The 23,812-nt window shown below is 45.7% G+C and overlaps 2 protein-coding genes and 1 long non-coding RNA gene across 4 annotated transcripts in view; 2 read left to right on the forward strand and 1 right to left on the reverse strand.

The window, feature by feature from the left end:
- Positions 1–346: 346 nt before the first annotated feature.
- On the reverse strand, positions 347–10,315 carry Calcoco2 (calcium binding and coiled-coil domain 2). 2 transcript variants are annotated; one of them, XM_031351814.1, is made up of 9 exons: positions 10,199–10,315; positions 8,472–8,645; positions 4,398–4,500; positions 4,164–4,288; positions 3,809–3,913; positions 1,870–1,976; positions 1,521–1,590; positions 779–899; positions 347–435 (listed from the first exon to the last, which is right to left on the reverse strand). In XM_031351814.1, exons 2-8 carry the CDS (start codon positions 8,634–8,636, stop codon positions 834–836), a joined length of 741 nt encoding a protein of 246 aa, XP_031207674.1. In that variant the 5' UTR covers positions 8,637–8,645; positions 10,199–10,315; the 3' UTR covers positions 347–435; positions 779–833. The 2 variants fall into 2 exon arrangements, with proteins under 2 accessions (XP_031207674.1, XP_031207673.1); XM_031351813.1 differs by having other exon boundaries at positions 354–463.
- On the forward strand, positions 10,229–18,528 carry LOC116077341. Its single transcript, XR_004113208.1, has 4 exons — positions 10,229–10,386; positions 12,771–12,897; positions 15,610–15,776; positions 18,308–18,528. It is a non-coding gene; the product is annotated as an uncharacterized LOC116077341 (long non-coding RNA).
- A 3,050-nt stretch (positions 18,529–21,578) lies between these two features.
- Ttll6 (tubulin tyrosine ligase like 6) overlaps positions 21,579–23,812 on the forward strand; it is a 51,499-nt gene continuing 49,265 nt past the window's right edge. Inside the window, exon 1 of the mRNA XM_031353233.1 lies at positions 21,579–21,747. The gene's annotated coding sequence lies outside the window, so the exon portion shown is untranslated. The remainder of the gene's footprint in view (positions 21,748–23,812) is intronic.

Below are 23,812 nucleotides of genomic sequence, written 5' to 3' on the forward strand. Positions count from 1 at the left end.
TTGTTGGCTAACAAAATTGGCTTTGGGTGTTCTAATTCCCTTCCCATTTGGCTCTTTATAGTTACTGCTTCTCATGTAACCGGAGTGAGCAGGTTATTTTGTATGGCTCCTAACCCACTACAGTCTGTCCTGATGCTCAATTTTCAGTACACCTTGATCAGACACATCCACCTCTGAAGCATCTTTTTAAAAGATATCATTTGTAGATAGAAAGTAAAAAAATGAACCAGGGGGTGACAGCTGTTCTAACATGTTATTCATCTTTTGTCTCCTGGAGACAGACCCTCCCTCCTGGCTTTCCTCAGGCTCCCACTCACAAAGCCATGCCAAAAAAAAAAGTCACCAACATGCCTTTAGCTCCTGCTGTTTCTTCAATGCTTCAGCCTTCTCCTTCAACATTTCCACGGTCTGTTCCAGCATCTTCCAGTGCTTCTTCTGCACAGAAACAGACTTTATAGTACCACTGTTGGAACACAGACACAGGGAGGAGCAGGAGTCGCATGCATGCATGCATGCACGCACGCACGCACGCACGCACACATGAGCAGGCAGGATGCAAAGAGGTTAAGTCATTTAGTGGTTGAATAAAGTCATAACATGGCTTGCACAACTTTAATCCCGGAACTGAAGAAGCAGAGACGGGAGAAAAAAACTGCTGCATTCAGGGCTAGCCAGAGCTATCTCAGCAAGTAGAAGTAGGAAAGGCTTCCTCTGAAACTTTTCCCAGAGCCACAAGAAAGCGCAGTGTATTCTCACGGAAATGTTTTCCTTAGCCTACCTGTTCGGTTAAAGCTGAGGGTCAGCTGGTTGTTTTCTTTCTTGAGCTGTTCCAACTACTCTGTCTTTTCTTGATCTCTCACAATAAGCTCCTTCATTTTTTCTTGTGTTGCCAGCTGGGTCTAAAGCAAGAGAATTCAACAGGAAGACTAGAACTAATTGCAAAGAACTCTCAGAGCGACTCCCCTCAATGAACAGTCAGCGCATCTTTTTTCTTAAATGTTTTGTCTTCTCCCTAAATAGCAGTTCTGCTTTATAATATCGGCTTCTGAGTGAGACATGACTTGAAAAAAATTTCTATTAAAATTATTCTTCATGTCATCCTTAAGGTTAACTCATGATATACGTGAATTAACACTAATAATTTCCTTGTAGACCATTATTTGTAACATGCAGGAGTGGGATCACACAAAATATGTAACCCCGAAGTCCAACACTGTCAATTTGATCAGACTGGGAAGTGCCTAGGAGATTTGAGCACAGGACCCGCTGCTGAGATTGAAGACATTTTCATATATGATAAGTACACTGTTGCAGACACAACCGGCCACCATGGGGTTGCCGGGAATTGCTTCCCTGAGCACTGTACTTTGGGAGAAAGGTCACTGGAGCTGTTGAGCAGCTCACTCTGCCACACCCTCTCCAGCAGGGTGGATTTTGACCCCGTAGCCAACTCTTCCCTCCAGAGTCTAGCTTTGTATAGTAGGCTTGGCAAAGCTGAGAGCTTTGGCACAATCACCTACCTGAAGCTCTTCCACTCTGATCCCCATGTCCTCCTTTTCCAGAATTATCTTCTGGTTGTACTCTTTCAGCCTAGAAAGTAGAAATGACCGTCTCCTGATTCCAGATCAACTAACCCCAGGACTGAAGTGACTCAAGACAGGCTGAGAGCCTAAACCTACATTTCATTACCCCTAAACATTTAGTCTTTTGAGACAGGCCATCATGGAGCCTAGGATGACCTCAAATTCATTGTGTAGATGAGAATGGCCTTAAGCTTCTGATCTATAGTCTGTGGTGTGCAATCATACCTAACAGTAATGGGCAGTGTTCACTAACAGCAGCCCTCCCCACCCCCCACCGCATACTCACTGGAGCAGCACACTCTCCCAAGAGGCCTTCTCTTCCTCCCAAGCAGCCTTCTCTTCTACTTCCAGTTCTAAGCTCTTGTTCATCCTCTCCGTTGCCTCCAGTGCCACCTGGAGTGAAACAGATCATTTATCTATGAGTACACTGTAGCTGTCTTCAGACACACCAGAAGAGGGCATCAGATCCTATTACACATGGATGTGAGCCACCATGTGGTTGCTGGGATCTGAACTCAGGACTTCTGAAGGAACAGTTAGTGCTTTTAATGAACTGCTGAGCCATCTCTCCAGCCCCCAAGACTGATCATTTTTTTTTTTGTTTGTTTGTTTTTGTTTTTTGAGACAGGGTTTCTCTGTGTAGCCCCAGCTGTCCTGGAACTCACTCTGTAGACCAGGCTGGCCTCAAACTCAAAAATCCACCTGCCTCTGCCTCCCAACTGCTGAGATTAAAGGATTGGGCCACCACCGCCCAGCTAGACAGGCCATTTTTAAGATGAGTTTTACTATATTAGATAAAGAAATAAAACATTTGTGAAGTGTGGTGTATTCACGGGAAATATCCCTCAAGCTTCAAGCTCTTGGACACTTAAGTTACACTCTTTCCACATACATATCGTTCTCTGCAGGGCCTCACACACCAGGCAAGCAGTTCACTACTGACCTATATCCCCAGTCTTTTTTCCAGATCCAAAGGCATCCAAGGACTAGAGAAAAAAGCAATTGCTGCCCTTGCAGGATCTACTTCCAGTTCCCAGTGTCCACTAGCCTCACTGCAAATGCACAAGCAGGCAAACATGCATACATTTTAATCGAGACAGCTTTTTCACTATGAAAAACAGGCTTGGCCTCAAACTCACAGATCTACCCTGCCCACCTCTGCCTTCCAAGTGCTGGGATTGAAGAGTCTGTCAGTCATCTAAAGTGTTTTTAATGCATCTAACTCCAGTTGGGTGTGGTGACTGATAGCTTTAAACTCAACACTCAGAGGCAGAGGCAGCAAGGCCATCATGGTCTCCATAGCAAGCCCCGGAACAACCAGAGCTAAATAGTTGAGACCCTTGTTCAAAAACAAGCCTGTCCCTGGGTGTGAATGTGGCGGTACATGCCTGTAATCTCAGCATCTGAGAAACTGAGGCAGGAGGGTCTTGAACTCAAGGCTAAACTCAGCCACATTATGAAGACCCCACTTTTTAAAAAGGAATCTATAAATCCCTCCATTACCAGAGATTTTATCCAATAATCCATTTTTTTTTTAAAGTATTTATTGTAGAGGCAGGCAGATCTCTGAGTTCGAGGCCAGCCTGGCCTACAGAGTGAGTTTCAGGACAGCCAGGGGTACACAGAGAATCTCTTGTCTAGAAAAAATTATTGAATGCCTGGGACATATCAGACACAACACTTTACAGTGGATAGAAGCTTAAGTCACTGCTTAGTACTGCCCGATAAACTGATAAGAGCTACATGTAATTTAAAAAATTGGGCACTATGCCAAGTGGTGGCACACGCCTTACACACGCCTTCAGTCACAGGATACCAGAGGTAGAGTCAGGCAAATCTCTCGAGTTTGAGGCCAGCCTGGTCTACAGAGTTCGGGGACAAGCAAGGGTACAGCGAGACCTTATAGTCTCAAACAAAAACCTAATAAAACAGCTGTTCAACCTGAGTGCCAACCCTCTGGCAAACCTCTATTGTATCTCCAAAAGATATTTACATTATGATTCAAACCAGTAGCAAAAGTAGTTATGAAGTAACAATGAAAATAATTTCATGGTTGGGGGGGGTCACCACAACATGGGGAACTGTATTCAAGGGCTGCAGTCCTCTGAAGGTTGAGAACCACTGGCGTCTCCGTTGATAGATCTCAAGGGAGATATGATAGTTCACAAGCCAGACAGAAAATCTCTGTGACTGCGTAATGTATGATCTCCTTCCCACATCTGTACCTGCTTCCTCTGGAGCTGCTCATGGAGGTCAGCATACTTGTCTTTCAGTTCCTGGTTTTCTTGGTAAAGCTCCTCACTGAGGTGTTCCATCTCGTCTACCTTTTCCTGCAAGAGAAAGCTTTAGAGTGCCACTGGCGTCTGCTGGAGGGCAGTCATGTCGTGCACACGCAACAGTGCAAATACAGCTATAGTGCACATACATATAATACATCCTTAAATTATTCCTGAGTGGGTCAGAGTACCACCATAGGATTTCTCCAACACTGTCTATAGCCACTTCAAAGCCTGCTGATTCAAAGTCCTCCCTAACCTGCTACTGTGATGTTCCAAGGCTTGAGGGGAGGTAGTTACAGACCTTATTGAGGACAACCATATGTCCTCGACAGATCCGGAAGAAGGTACTTGTTCCCTGGACAAAACCATTTACATCCACGTAGCAGAACTGGTAGTAATGCTCATCATCATTGGGCAGATAGTAACCTGGAAGTGGAATGGGATTTTTTAATATGAGCTATCTCATTTAAAACAAAGAAACTGTCCCGGTCATGGACAAAGTTCTATCAGCATCTTGGACCTAGGATTTTTCTACCTTTGTATTGGATTTCCTGCTGTGTGGCTGATCCCTCGTTTATGTTGTTCGGTAAGGGAGCCCACATGTAGGTGTAGTACTCCTGCGTCTTCTTCCACCCTGCCTGCAAAGATGAGAGACTCATTCAGCACTGACCACTTGGATAGGCCTTACTTTTGCAAGGATTTAAGGCACATTTATTTTGTATATGGGGGGAAATCATACAGTTAGTGGTTCTCAACCTGTGGGTCATGACCCCTTTGACAACTCTCATCTCTAAAAATATCTACATTATGGATGAAAGGGTCACTGCAGTTGGAAAGTTTAGAAGCACATCGATCTACTAAAACCAAAAGCTGAAGTAAACCAACATCTCAAAATTCCAGTTAGGGAAATAAAACTTCAACATCCATTACATGAGTTCCAACTTCGGATTACATGAGTTACCTCTACAGTCAGCCAGTTGTGGTAGTCCTGCCTATATTTCTGGTCCTTGAGAGCTGAAGCAAGGAGTTTGAGGGCTTAAAAGGGTTTGAGGAGCGGATTGTGATGGTGCCTGCAAATCATCACAGCTCACCCAGGAGCCTGAAGATGGTGTGAGGCTGAACCAAGCTACATAGCAAAACTGTGTGCCTGTGTGTGTTTGCATATGTGTATCTAGAATAGGAGACATAGCACTGTTAAAAGCACTTAACTTTACCATGGTGTATACTCTAACCCCAGCACTTATGAAGCTAAGGCAGGAAGATCAGAAGTTCAAAATCATCCTCAGCTATAGTGAGTTTGAGGCTACCTGGCATGGACCACATAAGACCATGACTCAAAGGGATTTTTTTTTTCTTTTTTTTTTTTTTTGCTGCATTTTGGTACCAGGGACTGCTGGTGTTAGGGGTGCGCTGAGGGAAAGCTTTATAACTGAGATATGAAGAACAGAGCTTCGCAGTCAATGACTTAATCTTTCAATTAACCAAAGGAATTCAGAAAATAGTGGCTTGGGAGTCAAACTGCCTTAGCTAGTCACTTTGAGAGTCACTAATTACCAAGGACATCTATTTTGCTCATCCAGAATCCTGGGGGTGTGGGTATGGGTGGGGTGTGGGTGTGTGGAAGCTGTGCTGCCAGGGTGGTATCTCCTCCCCAGTAGAGGCCCAGCCCACAGTCCTGGCTTTCAGAGTGCTGGCTGCTGAAGTCAATGGTTTTGTGGAGACCTTAGGTAGAAAACTCCTTTACATTAATTTTTTGGGGGAAGGTAGGGGGTTTCGAGACAGGCTTTCTCTGTGAACCCCTGGCTGTCCTGGAACTCACTCTGTAGACAAGGCTGGCCTCGAAGTCAAATCTGTCTGCCTCTGCCTCCCAAGTGCTGGGATTAAAGGCGTGAGCCACCAATGCCCAGCTTTAGATTAATCTTTTATTTATTCATTTGTTGAAATATCAAAATGTTTGGAATGCAGCTGGGCCTTTATGATCCCCCTGCTTCAACTCCCCGCAGGCATACCACTATATCTTGCTTTGAAAAATTTATAACTGCTTATCGTCTGCAGGCACCCAAGTTCCACATGTGGAGGTCAGAGGACAAGCAGGTGTTGGTTCTCTCCTTTACCTACCATGAAGGATCTAGATGTTGAACCCAAGTCATCAGGCTTGGCAGCAAGCACCTTCACCCAGAGCCACATCACGTACGTATGGCCTACGTATCCTAAACATTTAATTTTTTATCTGTGTAATGTGTGGAGGTTATACGTGTCACAGGACCATAAAGGTCAATGGACAACTCTGTAAAGTTGGTTCTCTCCTACCTTTGAGATCACTAGGCTTACATTACTGATACCCACTGAGCCATCTTACCCATCAAGATGGGTTAAGAAACAAAACAAGGGGCTGGAGAATCTGTACCCACAAGTACCCACGCTCACACATGCATACACCCTCCCCACATATATAAGGCTTCTTATGTGTATGAGTTTTTGCTTACATGAGGCATCTATACCACGTCCATGCTCAGCAACCAGAGTCTAGAAAAGGGCATCATCAAATCCTCTGGAAACTGGAGGTATAGAGGGTCGTTAGCCATTGCATGGGTTCTGGGAATGAAACTTCTGAGAATGGGGCCAGTGCTTGCTCTTAACCACTGAGCCCCTTCTCAAGTCCCTACTTTGTTTTTGTTTTAAGCTAAACTTGGATTGGCGAAGGAAGCTTACCAGGTAAAAACCTAGCTGGGCTAGATTATTCACGGAACCCATAAAGGTGGAAGGAGAGAGCCAGCCTTACAGGCTTGTCCCGATCTCCACACACGATCATAGACACAGACCAGAGCAGGAACAAAAATAACCTAAAAACTTAGCCCAGCCTCAAAGGCTTGTCCCGATCTCCACACACCATCATAGACACAGACGAGAGCAGGAACAAAAATAACCTAAAAACTTAGCCCTGATGTACCCCGCTTCACACCAGAAAGAACAGCTGTGGCCTCTTCTGCAAGATGAATGCAGATGAATGCACTGGAGACCAGTGTCTGTGTCAGAACATGGCCGTCTGGTGACTCCGTATCCAGAAGAAGCTGCCGGTGTCCTGCCCATACCTGTGGACACCAGTGATTCAGCAATAAGCTTGTTCTTCCCTCCAAATGATTAAGGCAAAGGATGTAAAGGAGCAACTGCTCCTATCCAGAGCGTGAAGAATGCTGTCTGATTTCTGCCTGGATAGCACAAGGCAGTGTGCAGCATAGCACACTGAAGTGTCAAACCAAAGGTCACTGGTGTGTGTGTGGGGTACTAAATGGCCTAAAGTCTGATCTTTATCTCTTGTCTCCAAATAGGAAGATTGGACATTCTGAGGCATGTGTGTGCTAGAAGGGGAAATGGACAGGGAGAGACAGGATGAGGGAAGGGGGAAAAGGAAGAGGGGAGAGGTGGAAGTCATCGGTTAAGATTAGAGAAAGGCTGGAGAGATGGTTCTGAGGGGATGGCACTGACTGCTCTTGAAGGTCCTGAGTTCAAATCCCAGCAACCACGTGGTGGCTCACAACTACCTGTAATGAGATCTGACGCCCTCTTCTGGGGTGTCTGAAGATAGCTACAGTATACTTATAATTCTAAAAAAATATAGTTTCTTTACTTGAGCTGACAGGATTTTTAGATGATACTAGGGGGCACTGAGGGAGTCCTCACATTCAGGAAAAAGACTTTCTACACACAGGATGTGAAGTCAGGCCACTACTCAATATCCTTTAGACTTATGGTATAGACTGAGGCTAACCTTGAAATGAAACCCTTCTCAACTCTTCTTAACAAAGCCTTAAAAACCTTAAAAACCATCCATCTTACCAAGCCCTACCTGTATATTTCAATGAGATAATGCATTTGTATTTTTAACTTGTTTACTAATCTGTGAATTTTATATTCATGAGTGTTTTGCCTGCACCTGTGTATGGTGCACACTGTGTATCTGTGTATGGCATACACTGTATGGTGCCAGGTCAGGAGAGCACCACAGAAACTAGAAACTAGAGTTCCAGATGGTTGTGGGCAGCTCTGTGTCAAACCCAGATCCTCTGGGCCATCTCTCCAGCCCTCAATTAAAGGATAATTTTTAAAGCATTTACATTTAGTTTTTGAAAGCATAATAAAACTTGGGAATTGTGTAGGATTTTTCATTTTTTAGTTTGAGAGACTGAACGTAAACGTGCTTGTTTAGAGAAGGCTCTCACTATGTAGCCCTGGCTGGCTTGGGACTCTCTGTAGACCAGGCCGACTGACTGACCCTTTCTGCTTCTACCTGGAGTCCTGGGTTTAAAGAATCAGGCTGAAATTAGAAACAGGCTTGACTGGGCGTAGGTCATGCATGCCTTTAATGCCAGCACTTGGAAGGCAGAGGTAGGCGCATCTGAGTTTAAGAAAAGCCTGATAAAGAGTTCCAACCAGTAGATCCAAGAGTAGACAGATTAACCCTGTCTTGAACAAGACAACAAAACTCCGAGGCTCATACCAACCAGTGTGTGATGTGGGAAATTGTAGTTTAGAATTTCTAGTTGGGCAGAGATAAATCTGGAACCTAAGACTCACGGCTAGTTCCTAAGCCCTTAGCATTTACACTTACTTTAAAGATGCCGATCCAGTCCTTGTGATGTGGGATGAATTTCTCAGTGAGGGTATAACAGCACATGACATCTCTTCCAAGAACATAGAACTTCTTCACATTGTTAAACAGGACCTTAGAGAAAGTGTCACGTTCCAGCAAGGTAGGTATAGGGCACTGGTCCATGGTAGAGTCCTGTCATAAGATATGAAAGAGTATGTGTGAGAACCTGCCTCAAAAGGAAGGACATATAAAACAAGACTCAAGAGTTTGTGGGAGATTTCCAGGCTTCACCTAAGTGCATTTTTGCTTTTTGTTTTTTCGAGACAGGGTTTCTCTGTATAGCCCTGGCTGTCCTCGAACTCAGAAATCTATCCGTCTCTGCCTCCCAAGTACCGGTCTCATACAAATACATTTTATAACAATTAAACTATGTTGCCGGGCGGTGGTGGCACACACCTTTAATCCCAGCACTTGGGAGGCAGAGGCAGGTGGATTTCTGAGTTCGAGGCCAGCCTGGTCTACAATGTGAGTTCCAGGACAGCCAAGGCTACACAGAGAAACCCTGTCTCGAAAAAAAACAAAAACAAAAACAAAACAAAACAAAACTATGTCACTGGGCATAACAAAACAAAACAAAACAAAAAACTATGTCAGATCCATAGTTTTCTGCTAAAGTTTTAGCAGAAAAAAAAATAAATTCCAAACACTCAGAACTTCTGACAATACCTGGTAAAGCACATTTTCTCAACATCCCTAATCTTGTTTGGTATAAGCTACAAAGACCTAATGAATACAGGGCCCGAGAGATGCCTCATTGGTTAAGCGCTCTGCCTGCTCTTCCAGAGGACAAGGGTTTAATTTCCAAAAACCACATGGCAGCTCACAACTGTCTAACTCCATCCAGTTCCAGAGGACCTGATACCCTCAGACATACAGGCAAACAAGGAAAACTCCAATGCACATAAAATGACAATTTCAAAAATAAAAGAGGTAGTAAATAAAGTGTGTAGCCCTGGCTGTCCTGGAACTCGGCGCAGTAGACCCAGCTGGCCTTGGATTTACAGAGATCCATCTGCCTCCACCTCTCAAGTACTACCTAAGTGCTGAGATTAAAGGTATGCTTTGTAATATGGGAGTCTTTTCTTTTGCAAAATAGAAAAATCTGTAAACCACAATAACATCTAAAAGTCATTCTAAGCTCCATCCGTGGGCACTTGTTGATTTCCATTGGGGCAAAGAATTCAAATGGGAGAGAACTGAAATGAAGCTGGGCACTGACAATTACAGAACACAAGTGGAAAGCGACTTCAGGGATCTAACTTGCTGAAACAGAGGGAAAGTGGACTTATAGTGAAAGTAACTTGCTCAGAGTGATGCAGCCAGTGGCCTAGAGCCCTTGAAGGCCATGGTGATGTCGCAGAGAAGAAAGGCTCGGGGTTTGGCACCTCAGCGCACTGGGGCGGCGGGCCTGGGTACCACCGCGAACCCATACATAGGATCATTGCTCCAGAGACGCGAACCCCATAGGCCTGCTCTCCTCTGGAGAAATCAACCCGGGCTTCTCAGGACCCGAAAGGGGTCCCAAGCCCTCCCCCAAACCACCATGGGTACCCCGAGCCCTCCAAGACGGCCTAGGGTGACGCCGAAACACCCCCAACACCGTGTCCTGCCTGTAGACTCTGTTTCAGACTCTGAATTTGGGGGACCCTAGGGCCCAATTGCACCCCACCACTTAAGGGACTCACCGGGCAAAGCAGCCAGCATCAGCGCAACAGCAGCAGGGCACGCAAAGGCCGGTGGGCCAGCTTAAAGACCAAAGGATGGCCGGGCCCCGCCCATGGCGTCACAACAGTTACAAGCCCCGCCCCCGCCTCGGGACACATGGGCCTCTTGGTGACAAGCTGGGTTTACCTTTTATCTCTAGAGCAAACTGGTTTGTTGTTATTCTTGTTTATTTCTCTCTCTCTCTCTCTCTCTCCTGTGACTTCACACAAAAAGTCTTATTTTTCCCACTTTATATGTATGGGGGGGATGTTGCCTGCACATATATATGTCCACACATGTGTCTGGTGCTCAGGGGGTTAGAAGAGGACATTGGATCCCCTGGTTAGTGGAGTTATATATGGCTGTGGTGTGTTACTTCTGCTGCTTCTCAACCATGTGGGTGTTGTGGACCTAACCCAGGTGCCATGTAAGAGCAACAACTGCTCCTAACCACGGAACCATCTCTTTAGCCCCTGGTTATGTGTTTGAGAGAGGGCCTCTTTGGGGCTAGCTTTGAACTTATGTAGAGAAAGTTGGCCTTGCACTCTAGATCTTTCCAGCATCCTCATGTTCTGAAGGTATAAGCATGTGACTTCTTCATTGAATTTCTTTTTATTGTAGACAGAATGAGCATAATCTCTCTCCCCTTCACTCTTTTTTTCTTTCCACTTTTGTTTTGGTTTTGGTTTTTTTTGGAGACAGGGTTTCTCTGTGTAGCCCTGGCTGTCCTGGAACTCACTCTGTGGACCAGGCTGTACTTGAACTCTGTAATCCACCTGCCTCTGCTACCCAAGTGCTGGAGTTAAAGACATGACTCTTATCAGAAGAATGACTTTGAACTCAAGGCAGTCCTCCTGCCTCAGGCTTTCAGGTGCAAGGATTACAGATGTGAACCACCATGCTGCTACCTTTTTTTTTTTCCCTTTGGTAATTACCCAGAGGAGCCGGGCAGTGGTGGCGCACGCCTTTAATCCCAACACTTGGGAGGCAGAGACAGGCAGATTTCTGAGTTCGAGGCCAGCTTGATCTACAGAGTGAGTTCCAGGACAGCCAAGGCTATACAGAGAAACCCCATCTCAAACAAAACAAAACAAAACAAAACAAAACAAAACAAACAAAAAGAAAAGAAAAGAAAATTATCCCGAGGATACTAAATGCATGCTGCCTATGGAAGATTAAATTCAGAAAAGCTCATTCACTTCTCAAAGGAGTTCCAACAGTTTGAATCAGGAAGAAAATGCTCTGTGTCACATCCTGGGAATTTATGCTTCTGAAGCACTTTTAGATTTTAAACAGGGAAAGAAACATTCTAATTCCGCCTTCTAGGAACATCCTGGGTACCCTCCTGCAGGCTCTCTGAGTGCCTCCTCTAAAGTCTGAGAATATCAGATTGGTAAAATGGTTCCATCAGAGAATCCCTTGCTGTAAAGTCCTGGGGACCCAAATTCTATCCAGAAGTCCAAGGAAAGACAGAAGAAAGAAAACCGCCATGGCAAAGCCTGAAACATGTTTTAATTTTTAGAAATAAGATTTGAGAAAATTAAGGACTTTCTGCACACACCCTGGCAAAAGGATGTCAAATCTGTTAAGATTGAGAAAATAGCTGAGCCAGGTGCTAGTAGCAGTGGTGGTACATACCTTTGATCCCTGCACTCAGGAGGCAGAGGTAGGTGGATCTTTGTGAGTTCGAGGCCAGCCTGGTCTACAGAGTGAGTTCCAGAACAGCCAGGGAACCTGTCTCACCCCACCCCGTCCCAGAAAAGGCAAGGAAGACGTGCCAATTAGGATCTTACATGCCTACGATCTTGGCACTAGGGAGGAAGAGGCAGAAGGATCTTTGAAAGTTTGGGGTAGCCTGGTCTATATTGTAGCAGAATTTTAGAAGAGCCATTAATTACCCTGGGCATTTACTCCTGAGTGAAGACCACTTAGCCTTGAGGTAATTGGCTTGTAAAAAAAATCATTGATTGTTATCTGAGATTGCTTACCTTAGGAATTTCAGGCCCTTAGCACATAACCTCAGTCACAAGACATTCCTGACAAACCTGGAATTCTAATAAAGACTGTTTGTTTTGGGTAAATGGCTCCTTAAGACGAGGCCTAGATCAAGGAAGGAATTGACTTGCTAAAAGACTTTTTGGGTAACAATCAAAAATGTCCCCGCTGCTGAAAATGTTCTTCTTCTTGTCCTGAGGAACCCAGGACACCACACTATATAGTCACTTCTGGGCCAACCAGAGTTACACAGGGAGTCCTTGCCTCAAAATCAAACCATGGGTCTGGAGACCTGGCATCTTTGCTCTCGTAGAGAGTCTGGTCTGGCTCCCAGCACCTACATGGGAGCTCACAAGCTATCTGTAACCCCAGTTCTAGTGGATGCCTATTTTTTACTTTCCTGACACTCTCCTTTGACCACTTTGGGGATGAGGGGTGTAAATGGTGCCCAGACAATATAGACAGGCAAAACACACAACAACCAAATAATAGGTTTAATTAATGTTCTTTCCCTTTTTTGCCATATCCCATATGACTCTGTCTTGGAACCCTGACTAGCGGCAGTGAGAAAATGAAAGAACAGAGGTCCGGACCACGTGCCGAGAAGCTGGAGTCAGGTGGGCTGTGTGAACTCTGATGGAGGCCCCCCGACTACCATCCCAGAGACCTCCGAATGTTTATTAGGGTAAGCCCAGAGGCAGGAGTTGTTGGGTCTCTGTAAGAGGTATCTGTAGGTGAAGGGCCTCAGGGAAGGAAGAAGCTGCAGTTGCTAGTTTCTGGACACTCTCTGGTCAGTCTTTCTCACCCCAGGAAAGAGTTGCCAGATGTTTGGGCCACAGCAAGGGAAGGCTTTGCCACTCCCGCTGGGCTGAAGCATCAGGATCTTTGATATAGCAATGCCCATATCAACAATACAAGTTCACTCAGGATTTTACTCACTCTTGGATTCTCTCTGCTCCCTACATTAAAAAAAAAAATCTATTATATGTAGGCATGTGGGAGTGGAGATGGGTTGTGTGCACATGAGTACAGGTGCCCCTATAGGCCAGAGGCATCAGACCCCTGGAGCTGGAGTAACAGGCAGTGGTAAACCACTTAATATGGGTGTTAGGAACTGAATCTGGATCTTCTGCAGAAGCAATACGTACCCTTAACACAGCCATTTCTCAGCCCCTCGCTTTATTTTTTATGTATAAAATCCTATGTGGCTGAACGGTGGTGGTGCAGGCCTTTAATCCCGGTACTTGGAGGGCAGAGGCTGGTAGATTTCTTCAAGGCCAGCCTGGTCTACAGAGTGAGCTCCATGGACAGACAGGTCTACACGGAGAAAAACTGTCTCAAAAGAAAAGAAAAGAAAAAGAAGGAAAAAAGAAAGAAAGAAAAAAGCTAAAAAGAAAAATAAAACATACATATACAAAACCAAACTAACTTATGTGGTATCCACAGCAGGCAGATCTCCTCTAGGAACTCCATCTCTGTGTCCTTGACAAGATACCTAGCTTGGGATGCGTTCAAGGATGCCCCCCATCTTAGCCCAATCCTGGGGCCTCAAAGTTATGGTGGTTTTCCAGTGCACTAGGGTCACCTACCATTTGGTGTTTTCCCAAAGAAGAAACCTAGAGCCAGGTGCTGATGGTTCACGTCTTTATAACGAGCACTGGGGAGGCAGAGGCAGGTCTAAAGATTGAGTTGCAGGAATCCAGAGCTGCATAAAGAAACCCTGTCTTGAAAAACCAAGAGGTGAAAAAAGAGTGGGAGGGAAGGGAAGGGAAGGGAAGGGAAGGGAAGGGAAGGGAAGGGAAGGGAAGGGAAGGGAAGGGAAAGAGAAGAGAAGAGAAGAGAAGAGAAGAGAAGAGAAGAGAAGAGAAGAGAAGAGAAGAGAAGAGAAGAGAAGAGAAGAGAAGAGAAGGAGCATTGGATAGCCTTGTGGAACTGGTTCTTTGCTTTCCCTTTATAAGGTTTGGGGGATTCACAACCAGGTCATCAGGCTTATACAGCAAGTAGCACCTTTACCTGTTGAGCTACCTTGCTAGCCCAGTAAAACTCGAATTTTATGTCATTTAAATAGAAAGACACAGGTAAATGTAAGTGGCTACTGTCTTGGCTAGTACAGATGACTGGTGAACCAGGTGTGGGTGAACCAGGTGTGGACAACTGGAAAAATGAGGAGCTAGAGAGCATCCTTGCTAATCCTAGTTACTTTGCAGCAATTGCTACCTTCACCAGAAAGAGCTAGTGGCAAGTTTAAGAGAGCATCCTTAGCCGGGCGGTTGTGGCACATGCCTTTAATTCCAGCACTTGGGAGGCAGAGGCAGGCAGATTTCTGAGTTCGAGGCCAGCCTGGTCTACAGAGTAAGTTCTAGGACAGCCAGGGCTACACAGAGAAATCCTGTCTTCAAAAACAAAACAAAACCGAAGAGAGAGAGAGAGAGCGAGAGAGAGAGAGAGAGAGAGAGAGAGAGAGAGAGAGAGAGAGAGAGAGAGAACACATCCTTGCCAATTCTAATTACTTTGTAGCAATTGCTGCTCTTTATTTATTTATTTACTTATTTTTATTTATTTTTTTTTTTTGAGACAGGGTTTCTCTGTATAGCCCTGGCCGTCCTGGAACTCACTCTGTAGACCAAACTCTGGCAAAAGAGGATAGGGAAGGATATTTCTCCCTGCATTTAGTTTCCTGTCTCTGGAATCACACAGGCTTTACAGATTGTTTCCATACCTGGGGTGGAGAAAGAAAGATACTGTTGATTCGGCTGAGATATCACTGGTTTCTAACCCACAGGCAGGGCAATAAATTGCTAGTTTTAAAAACATAGGTCAAAATTTCATTAGCTAAACTAGAGATGTTATAGATCACACCGTTATCTCAGGGAGCTTGAGGTGAGAGTATAAGAAATTCAGGGTTACCCTTGGCTACCCTTGAGACCAGCCTAAGCTACATGAAGTCCCACACTCCGCCTTACCTCTCCCACCTTAAGTGTTAGGAAGAAATGGATTCTTCAAGCACTTTGAAGAAAGTATAAAAAGGCATCTTTGCAGAGGGCCATTCAGTATTAGACGGTTGTATGTGCCCTGTAGCACACAGAAGGGCTCATGGACCATATCTGGTCCAGAGATGTAACTCAGAGGTACATTGCTTTCTGAGCATATCTGAGGCCTTTGGTTTTATCTCCAGCACTGGGAGAAAGATGGGGATGATGGGCTTAGTGGCATCTAATTGCAGGAGTTAGGAGGCTGGAAGGACTGTAATCAAGTGTGAGGCAACTGTGGGTACCCAGCAAGGCCCAGTCTCAAAAAGGCAAAATAAGTAAGCGAACATAAATAAAATAAGGGAACATGCCAATTATATTTCCCTTGTGGTGAGGGTACTTCTATGGAACATGTTTCTTTGTTTCAGGGAACCATTTGCGTGAAGAGAGAAGATGCCTGAAAACAGCCATGACCAGCTCTCTCCCAGGACAGCTGTTTCCCTAGAAGGTGTATGAGGAAGATGATGACAGGGAGGTTCCAGCAGAGCTCAGCTGCGCAGACCCATGTCCTGGCCTCTGTCTTTCAGCAGACGTGGTAAAATGTGGGAGCTTAAAGGAGGAAGGGGGGCCTCAGCCATTTATATTTCTGCTTTGCTGGCATTCCTGGTGAGGAGGGAAGAAGGGAAGAGTGTGCTTCAGGGGTGGGACCAAGGCCCTGCAAGGCCCATCTCCATTCTCTAGGCCTTGGTTTCCCCATCTGAAAATGCAACATTCTGAGGAGGGTGGGGTAAGGATATCTTCAAGAACTCATCTGATTTAGCAAGAGTTCTCATTCTGAAGCTAGGCATGGTGGTGCATGCCTTTAATCCCAGCACTCTAGAGGCAAAGTCAGGCAGTTAGTTATTTGTGAACTCAAGGCCAGCCTGGTCTACAGAGTGAGTCCAGAACAGTCAGGGCCACACAGAGAAATCCTCTCAAGGAAAAAAAAATAGAAAAAAGAAAAGAAAAATACCCCTATGGCATGTGAAGTGTCCCTTCCCTGGCACCTTCGCCTCTCTTCTTCACTCCACCTTGAATCCATCTTTGGGTTTATTTTGACGACACAGGAAGAAAGGAGTGCCAGAATGGACTTTGATTTGGGCATCTGAATAAACAGATCTTAAAAACAACAAACAAACAAATAAACAAACACTACTTGAAAGGCTCCCAGGCCTGGGAAAGTGCCTGAACATGAAGCTTCTGAGGTCCCCTGTTTCACTGTATTTGAGTCTGGTAGGTAACTTAGGAACAAATCAACAGTGACTTGCTTGTCTCCCCCTCCCCCAACACACACACACACACACACACACACACACACACACACACACACACACACACAAACACACACACACACACACAGAGTTCTCAGGTGGGACCCAATCCAAATATTTTGACAGCTGGACAGACCCTCAATACTCTGTTTCAGTTTCTCACACCTGGGTTCAAAGAACCACTGAGCAAGTGAGCAAGTGATTTGTTTCTTCTTTGTCTCCCCCTGCCCTCTTTTAAATATTTATTTATTTTTTACGTTTATTTATTTTATTTATATGTAGCTGTCAGAGACACCAGAAGAGGACATCAGAACCCATTACTGATGGAAGAGCAGTCAGCTCTCTCTCTCTCTCTCTCTCTCTCTCTCTCTCCCTCTCTCTCTCTCTCTCTCTCTCTCTCTCTCTCTCTCTCTGTCAGGCTGGCTTCGAACTAACTGTATAGCTGAGGATGACTTTGAATTTTTTATTTTCTTCTTATCACTGAGTGCTTTGGTTACAGGCATGTGTTTATGAGTTGCTGGGGAATCGAACCCAGGGCTTCCTGTATAGTAGGCAGGCACTTTACAGTTGAGCCATATTTCCAGCCCTCCCCTAAATTTCACCTTCTTTTCCTTTATCTCCCCTCCCATTCCTCTCTCCTTTCATTGTCATTCCCCTTTCCTGACTTATTTATTTACTTTTTTTTTTTTTTCTTCGAGACAGGGTTTCTCTATATAGCCCTGGCTGTCCTGGAACTCACTCTGTAGACCAGGCTGGCTTCGAACTCAGAAATCCGCCTGCCTCTGCCTCCTAAGTGCTGGGATTAAAGGCATGCGCCACCACCGCCCGGCACTTATGTATTTTTTACTTTATTGTCTGGAGGAGAAGGTCCATGCTGTAGTCTCCCACTGCATGCAATCAAGCTTCCCACATTTGGAGAAACCTCAGGCCCATCTGGAGTGCCATGGACAAACCTGTTTTTTGAGACAGGGTCTTATTCTGATTCAGGCTGGCCTAGAACTCACTATTCAGCCTAGGCTGGCCTCAAACTTCAAACAGTTCGCCTGCCTCAGCATTCTTAGTGCATAAAAACTACATTTGCTCTGTTTTTAATGTTTGTTTTGGGGTCAGGGTCTCCCTTTGTACACTGGACTGGCCTAGAATTTTTCTACATAATCCAGGCTATTGAATTCCCAGTCCTGTTTCTGTCTCCAGTTTGCTAGCTATGAGACTACAACAGGCTGGTTTTCCATCCTCTAGTTTACCTAGCACAAATCACCAAGTTCTCTGACTTTTTGGCCCTTGGTCTCTGGCCTGTGGGTAAGCTGGTTCTGGCCTACAGCTTGGGCAGCTGTATGGCTCATCTTGCTTGTTCCTGTCAGCTCTTAGAAAGGACAGCCTAGACAGACTCTGTCCTATTAGCTCTCATTGGAAACAATTTTCTGGTAAATAACCAGATGTTAGTGATTGTATGGGGACTCTCTGTAAGGCTTGGCAGTTCCCTCCTGAATCTTCTTCATTTTCATCACAATATCAATATCACTCCAGGAGGACTTGGTGGGGTGGGAAGATGGGACAGGATTTCCAGGAAATAGAAACCGCAGCCCAAGAGAGTGGGTTGGTAAATTACTGAGAAGGGATGGTTGGGGGAGGAGAAAGGGGACTTGCCCTTGGGTGGCCAGCTGATAGGGGTCACTTGGGCCCTTAGGGCACTAGAAAGGAGAATGGAAAGAGGGGAGGGCAGGGAGTAGTGGAGGTGAGGGTGGGTGGTATAGAGGTTTCTAAAGGTCTAACAGATAGCTGTTGATTTCACCTTGATATCTCTATTTACTCCAAGGTCAATGTAAACACCAGGAGACGAACACCCCGGCTTGTCCTCAAGGCTAAGCTAAATCTTTCCCCCCAGTCTCCTTCCTGTATAGACCAGCTGGTGAGAAGCCAATTTCCAACTTAGGTTAACAGCTCAGTAGACTAGCTCTCCATCTAGCTGGGGATAAGAGTTTTTTAGTAGCTGTTCTAATTCTCAAGGCCCCTTCCCCATTACTTAGCAACCAGACCCAGGCCCCTGTGCATGCGCACCAGGCAAGTTGCCATTGTGAGACACCTCATCATCTAGGGTACCCTAGAAGAAAGTTTCTCTGATAGACAAGCCCTCAGGTTTACTGAGCTGTTTTATTCAGCTAACAGAAATTCGGATACAAATTCTGATACAATGTAGTGGAGATCAAATGTTTTCTCTTTGAGACATAGTAACTCTGTATTACGTTAGTCTGGGGTTTGCCCTTGTTTCCTTTTTATTACTTTTAAGAGACAGCACAGAGAAATCCTGCTTGGTCTGGAACTCCTTCTGTAAAGTGCTTCTGCTGACCTATTAACTCAGAGATCTGCCTGCCTCTGCCTTCCTGCTAGGACTAAAGGCTTGTACCACCACCATCCTGCCTTTAATAAACTTGATGGCTTTGAACTTGTCCTCTCTGGGCAATGGCAGAAAGCAGCTATAGTTGTGGACAGAACCGTAGATACATTTGGTGATTGTCCTGTATGTAGTTATAGAAGGAGTTAGGAGAAGAATGTGGGGTCTCCTAGGGACCCTCACATGACACTCATGGGCAAGACTCAAGGGCCAACACAAAGGAATGAGGTCAACATGAAATGGGACTGAGAGGGCTCATCGCCTCTTAGCCTTGGGTTTCATTGCTGATATTTTTGCTATTTGGGGCTTTGAGACAGAGTTTGACTTGTAGCCAGGGCTGGCTACAGTATTAGATCCTGCTTCACTCAGACATGTTCCATCACTCCTACCTTGGTGTCCTGCCAGCCCCCTCCCCCCCCCACTTCACTTACATTATTTGCCCATTATCGCCTAACTCCAGGACATATACATGGGTACAAAATTCCCAGTGAGTCTGCTAAAAAAAAACAAAAATAAAAGCCAAAAACCAAAACCAACCAAACAAAAACCCTTCTAGGAATGTTTCCTGGATTAACTTGGTCAGGCTCTACATCAAACCTGTGGCTCTTGCCTCTTCCCTTAGTGCTTGCAGTTTATAGGTTTCCTGAAAAGAAGCTGTTTCTTTAGCCTTGCGTATTCTGTCAAGTTACTTGTAAGTAAGGGGTCTCAGCTTTAAAAATCCATTCATTGTCTTCTTGAGCTTGCTTTTTTTTTTTTGGCAGCATATCATCTTTAAGCATTTTGAGCTTTGTTTTTGCTTTTATTTTTTTTTATTTATATTCATTGTCTTCTTGAGATGAAAACTTTCAGAGGGATGGCCATATTCCAGTGACTTCTAGTCAAGTACCGGAAAAAAAAAATTAAAAATGAGAAGGGTGGCCAGGTGGTGGTGGCGCATGCCTTTAATCCTAGCACTTGGGAGGCAGAGGCAGGCAGATTTCTAAGTTCGAGGCCAGCCTAGTCTAGAGAGTGAGTTCCAGGACAGCCAGGACTACACAGAGAAACCCTGTCTCGAAAAACCAAAATAAATAAATAAATAAATAAATAAATAATGAGAAGGGTGGTGATAGGTTATTTCTCTGCTGCAAAACCGAGTCAATTCAAGTCACATTAGAGTATATAAACAGGTTTATTGGGAAGCTTCTCTGGGTGAGTTCACTGGCCCCAAAGTCTGAGGCCAGGAGAGTTCCAGTGAGGAGAACGAGAGAAAGCATACACTCAAGGGGAGGGGGAGACTAAAATGTCTGGATTATATAGGAAAGAGCCTCTGAGGGAAGGGCAGCCAGCCCCCTGGGCTGGAAATTTCGGGGTTGGGGGCCTGGGATGCCAGGTAGAGACTGAGGGATACTGGGAGAACCTGGAGTCCATGTCTGCTGTGGTAAGTCAAATTCCTGGTCTGAAACCCAGCTCATCCTGGTCTGCTCAGTGGACAGGGTGCTTGTCCAGCATCATGTACAAAACCCTGGGATCGATCCCCAAACACGGCTAAACAGCATGGCTATGGCCAAACCAGGTGAAGCAGCATACACCAGTGATCCCCAGATGAAGAGGACAGACAAAGCTTCTCTAAAAAACTCACCACCAAAACAAAAACAAAAAACCAAAACCAACCCAACCAAAAGAAAAGAGAAAAGAAACCCAACCATCTAAAATCACAGTGGCCGGGCAGTAGTGGCGCATGCCTTTAATCCCACCCAGTATTTGGGAGGCAGAGACAGGCAGATTTCTGAGTTCGAGGCCAGCCTGATCTACAGAGTGAATTCCAGGACTGCCAGGGCTATACAGAGAAACCCTGTCTCGAAAAAATCAACCAACCAACCAACCATCCAACCCATCTAACCGAAAAACACATTGGCTTCAAATCAATCCTTTGGTCTTTTGTCAACCAGTTCAATTAACATTTGCAGGAATATAACATTGTATGCGTGTGTGTGTGTGTGTGTGTGTGTGTGTGTGTGTGTGTGTGTGTGTGTATGTATGTGTGTGTGTGTGCGTGCGTGCCGGGTCTTTGCAGACAATTTTGGCAGGTGGTAGTAAAGGCAGCAGGGGAGATGGATTGTTTGAATCCAGTCACTAACAAGGTTCCCCACCATAAACACAGTCAAATGATTGCGAGACGATTTGTTGTGAGAGCCCTGCCCCCTAAGTCTCTCGGACTCTTCAGTCGTTATGGGCGGCTGGGGCCTGTTTTTATTGGTTAGTTCATTGGAAACCACGACCTCTCCAAATTCTGGAGGCGACGTCATGATTCTGAGCGGCGAATTATAGGTTGCAATACTCATTTTACTGTGAAAGGAGCTAATCCCCCGGAAAGCCCAAGGCCTCCACAGTTACAAATATGCCTGGTATCTATATATATTACTGATTTCGTTGTTCCTTCTTCAATCCACTGCTCTCTCACGGAGCGTCCAGTTTCTAGTCTGAGATAAGTACTATCTCTAGAGAACCTAAAATCAAAGTAAGCCTCTGCTGGCGCTGACCTGAAGATCAGACAGAAGCTTTGGATTGCAGCACTCAGCCCGCCCGTGCGTAGGGGACACCCCCACAACACGCTCAGACCCAGGGGGACCCCCGTGGGGGCGAGGAAGGGAAGGGGTGTGGAACCAAGCGGAAACGAGCCGTCTCTGTGTTCCTCGCGCTGGGCGGCGGAGCCCGAGCGTCCTCCGCGTCTCCAGGGACAACCTCGGCACTACCCTCTGCGGGCGCGGCGACGGTTAATCAGATTCCCGACCGAGGGGGCATGGCCGCCGGCCGCGGGGGCCAATCGAAAGCCTGGGAGGCCTGGGAGGCCCTATATGCAAATATGAGGGCCGAAGGGACCCGAGGTTAGGAGAGGTGCTGGTTGGGGCCGTGGTACCCGGAGTGTGGCAGCCAATGGGAGCCTGGCTCCTTGCTCCGAGAAGGAATGGGCCAGCTAGGGTGCTTGCGGGAGATCTGAAGCCGCCCAGTCGGGGAGAGCCGGGGCAGTAGCATCGTGGGTAAGGAAGCTCGGAAGCAGGGTGCCACCCTCACGAACCCCAGGCTCTGTTGAGTACATCACTTCTCTGTCCCGGGTACTGTTTTCCACACCTAACACCACCTAGAGGCGATCTTCTAGATAACAACCATTTCTGAGACACTGCACACCCCCGCCCCTCCTCCGCGCCCGGTCCCTTTCTATTATCATTTTTTTCCTTTGTCCAAAGCATCCTTTCAGAAAGCAGTTATGTTTTGTCGTTGTTTATTGTTCATGCCTGGAATAACCCCATGAATCCATGGATGCCCCTATTCTCTTTCCAGTTCTTCCTTGTTTTTTTCCTGAGACATAATTTCTTTGTGGAGCCCTGGCTGTCCTGGAACTAACTCTGTAGATCAAGCTGGCCTCAAACTGAGATCCACCTGCATCTACGTCTCAAGTGCTGGGATTAAAGGCCTGTGCCATCATTGCCTGGCTTCCTGCTATTTTAGTTTTTGTCTTTCACTTTTTGGGGGGAGGAGGGCATCCTGATAGGATACTCTTGAGAAAGTTATCTAGAATTTGAGCCCTAGGGTAATATATTCTTTATACTTGGGGATAAAGTAGAAAAGGGGCTGAGCATTCATTAACTATTGTTATGTGCCAGGTGCTTCAAAAATTTTATTTAGTACTTGTACCGTTTCTTGTCATTGTCATCATCATCATTCTGGGTTGGTGGGGATTGAACCCAGAGACTTGGGCAAGTGCTTCAGCACTGAGCCATTAGCCACCATCCTCCCAACCCCCTATTCTTATTTGATAGAATGGCGCTTATTTTGAACCAAGTACTCCTGAAGAACATTAGAAATATTACCTTGGTCTTTAGAACCACCCAGTGAGATTAATATTACCCTTATTTACCAGGAAAGTAAGATCTAAAGCGGCTATTAACCAGGGCCACCACTGTAGAAAGCAGGAAAGTACAGTCCATGGTGTCCCTCACCTGAAGCAAGAGAGTTTCAGTTTCCATCAGCCAGGGGCTGCCTAGGAAGACCCTGTGAAAAGGAAAGGGAAGGAAGGAATAGGGATGGAGTTAGCCAGATTTATCTTGGCTAATCGTTCCCTGAGAGTTGTGGAAGAAATGGCTGGCTGTGAGCCTGACCTGAAAATCGCACCTTAAAAATAAACGAATGAACAGATAAATAAACAAGAATTGCATCTTCTAGCAATACAGACATCCTCGCCCTGGGTTTCTAGCAGAATAAAAGATGATGCCTGAGTGGGCAAGACTCATATTGTTGCCAATAAATCTGGCCCGGCCTGTGATTCTTAGCTGCTTGGACTCCCTGGGCAGATCCAGTGTAACCCCCAGGTCCTCCTCTGTCTCCTTTTTCTGAGAGTCTTGCTTCGTCTCTCAAGCTAACCTGGAGCTTGGCATGTGGCCCCAGCTCTCCTTAGCCCTCATGCTTCCTCAGCCTCCCGAGTGCTGGGCTTGCACACAGGAGTCACTGCGCCCTTAGGTGTGACGTTCCTAGCCTCCTGGTGCTCTCTCATATTCAGAGAAGATAGAGAGTGAATAAGGAAATGTAGCCTGGCTGGTTGTGCCTCAGTCAATCAGAAGGCTAAGCCAAAGCTAGGCCCAAAGCCCTTGCTTTTTTTTATTTTCCCTTGAATATCTTCCCAACAGCTGTCCGCTGGAGACCTTTGTAAGGTGCTGCTAGTAGGGAAAGGAGGACAAAAAAAAAAAGTGAAAAGAGAGATGATGAAGAAAAAACTGGGTTGAGAAAGAAGGAAGCCCTGGAGAGACCTCCGCTCTACCTATTTTCTTGTAGACTGGAAAAATTGTCTTTTTAAAACACAGAAATTAAAGAGCTTGGCTAACCATTGAGATAGCTTACCCCCTCCCCCCAGTGACCCTCCAACTATTCTTTCCTGCCTTTTTTTTTTTTTTTTTT

The sequence above is a fragment of the Mastomys coucha genome, unplaced genomic scaffold (genome assembly GCF_008632895.1).
Source record: "Mastomys coucha isolate ucsf_1 unplaced genomic scaffold, UCSF_Mcou_1 pScaffold5, whole genome shotgun sequence".
Lineage (NCBI taxonomy): Eukaryota > Metazoa > Chordata > Mammalia > Rodentia > Muridae > Mastomys > Mastomys coucha.

Coding starts and splice junctions, on each gene's coding strand:
- Calcoco2 (XM_031351814.1), bottom strand. CDS start 8,636: ATGGACCAGTGCCCTATACCTACCTTGCTGGAACGTGACACTTTCTCT. Junction 4,289..4,397: donor GCAGGAAATCCAATACAAAG/GTAGAAAAATCC, acceptor TTCCACTTCCAG/GTTACTATCTGCCCAATGAT. Junction 3,914..4,163: donor ATATGGTTGTCCTCAATAAG/GTCTGTAACTAC, acceptor TTTCTCTTGCAG/GAAAAGGTAGACGAGATGGA.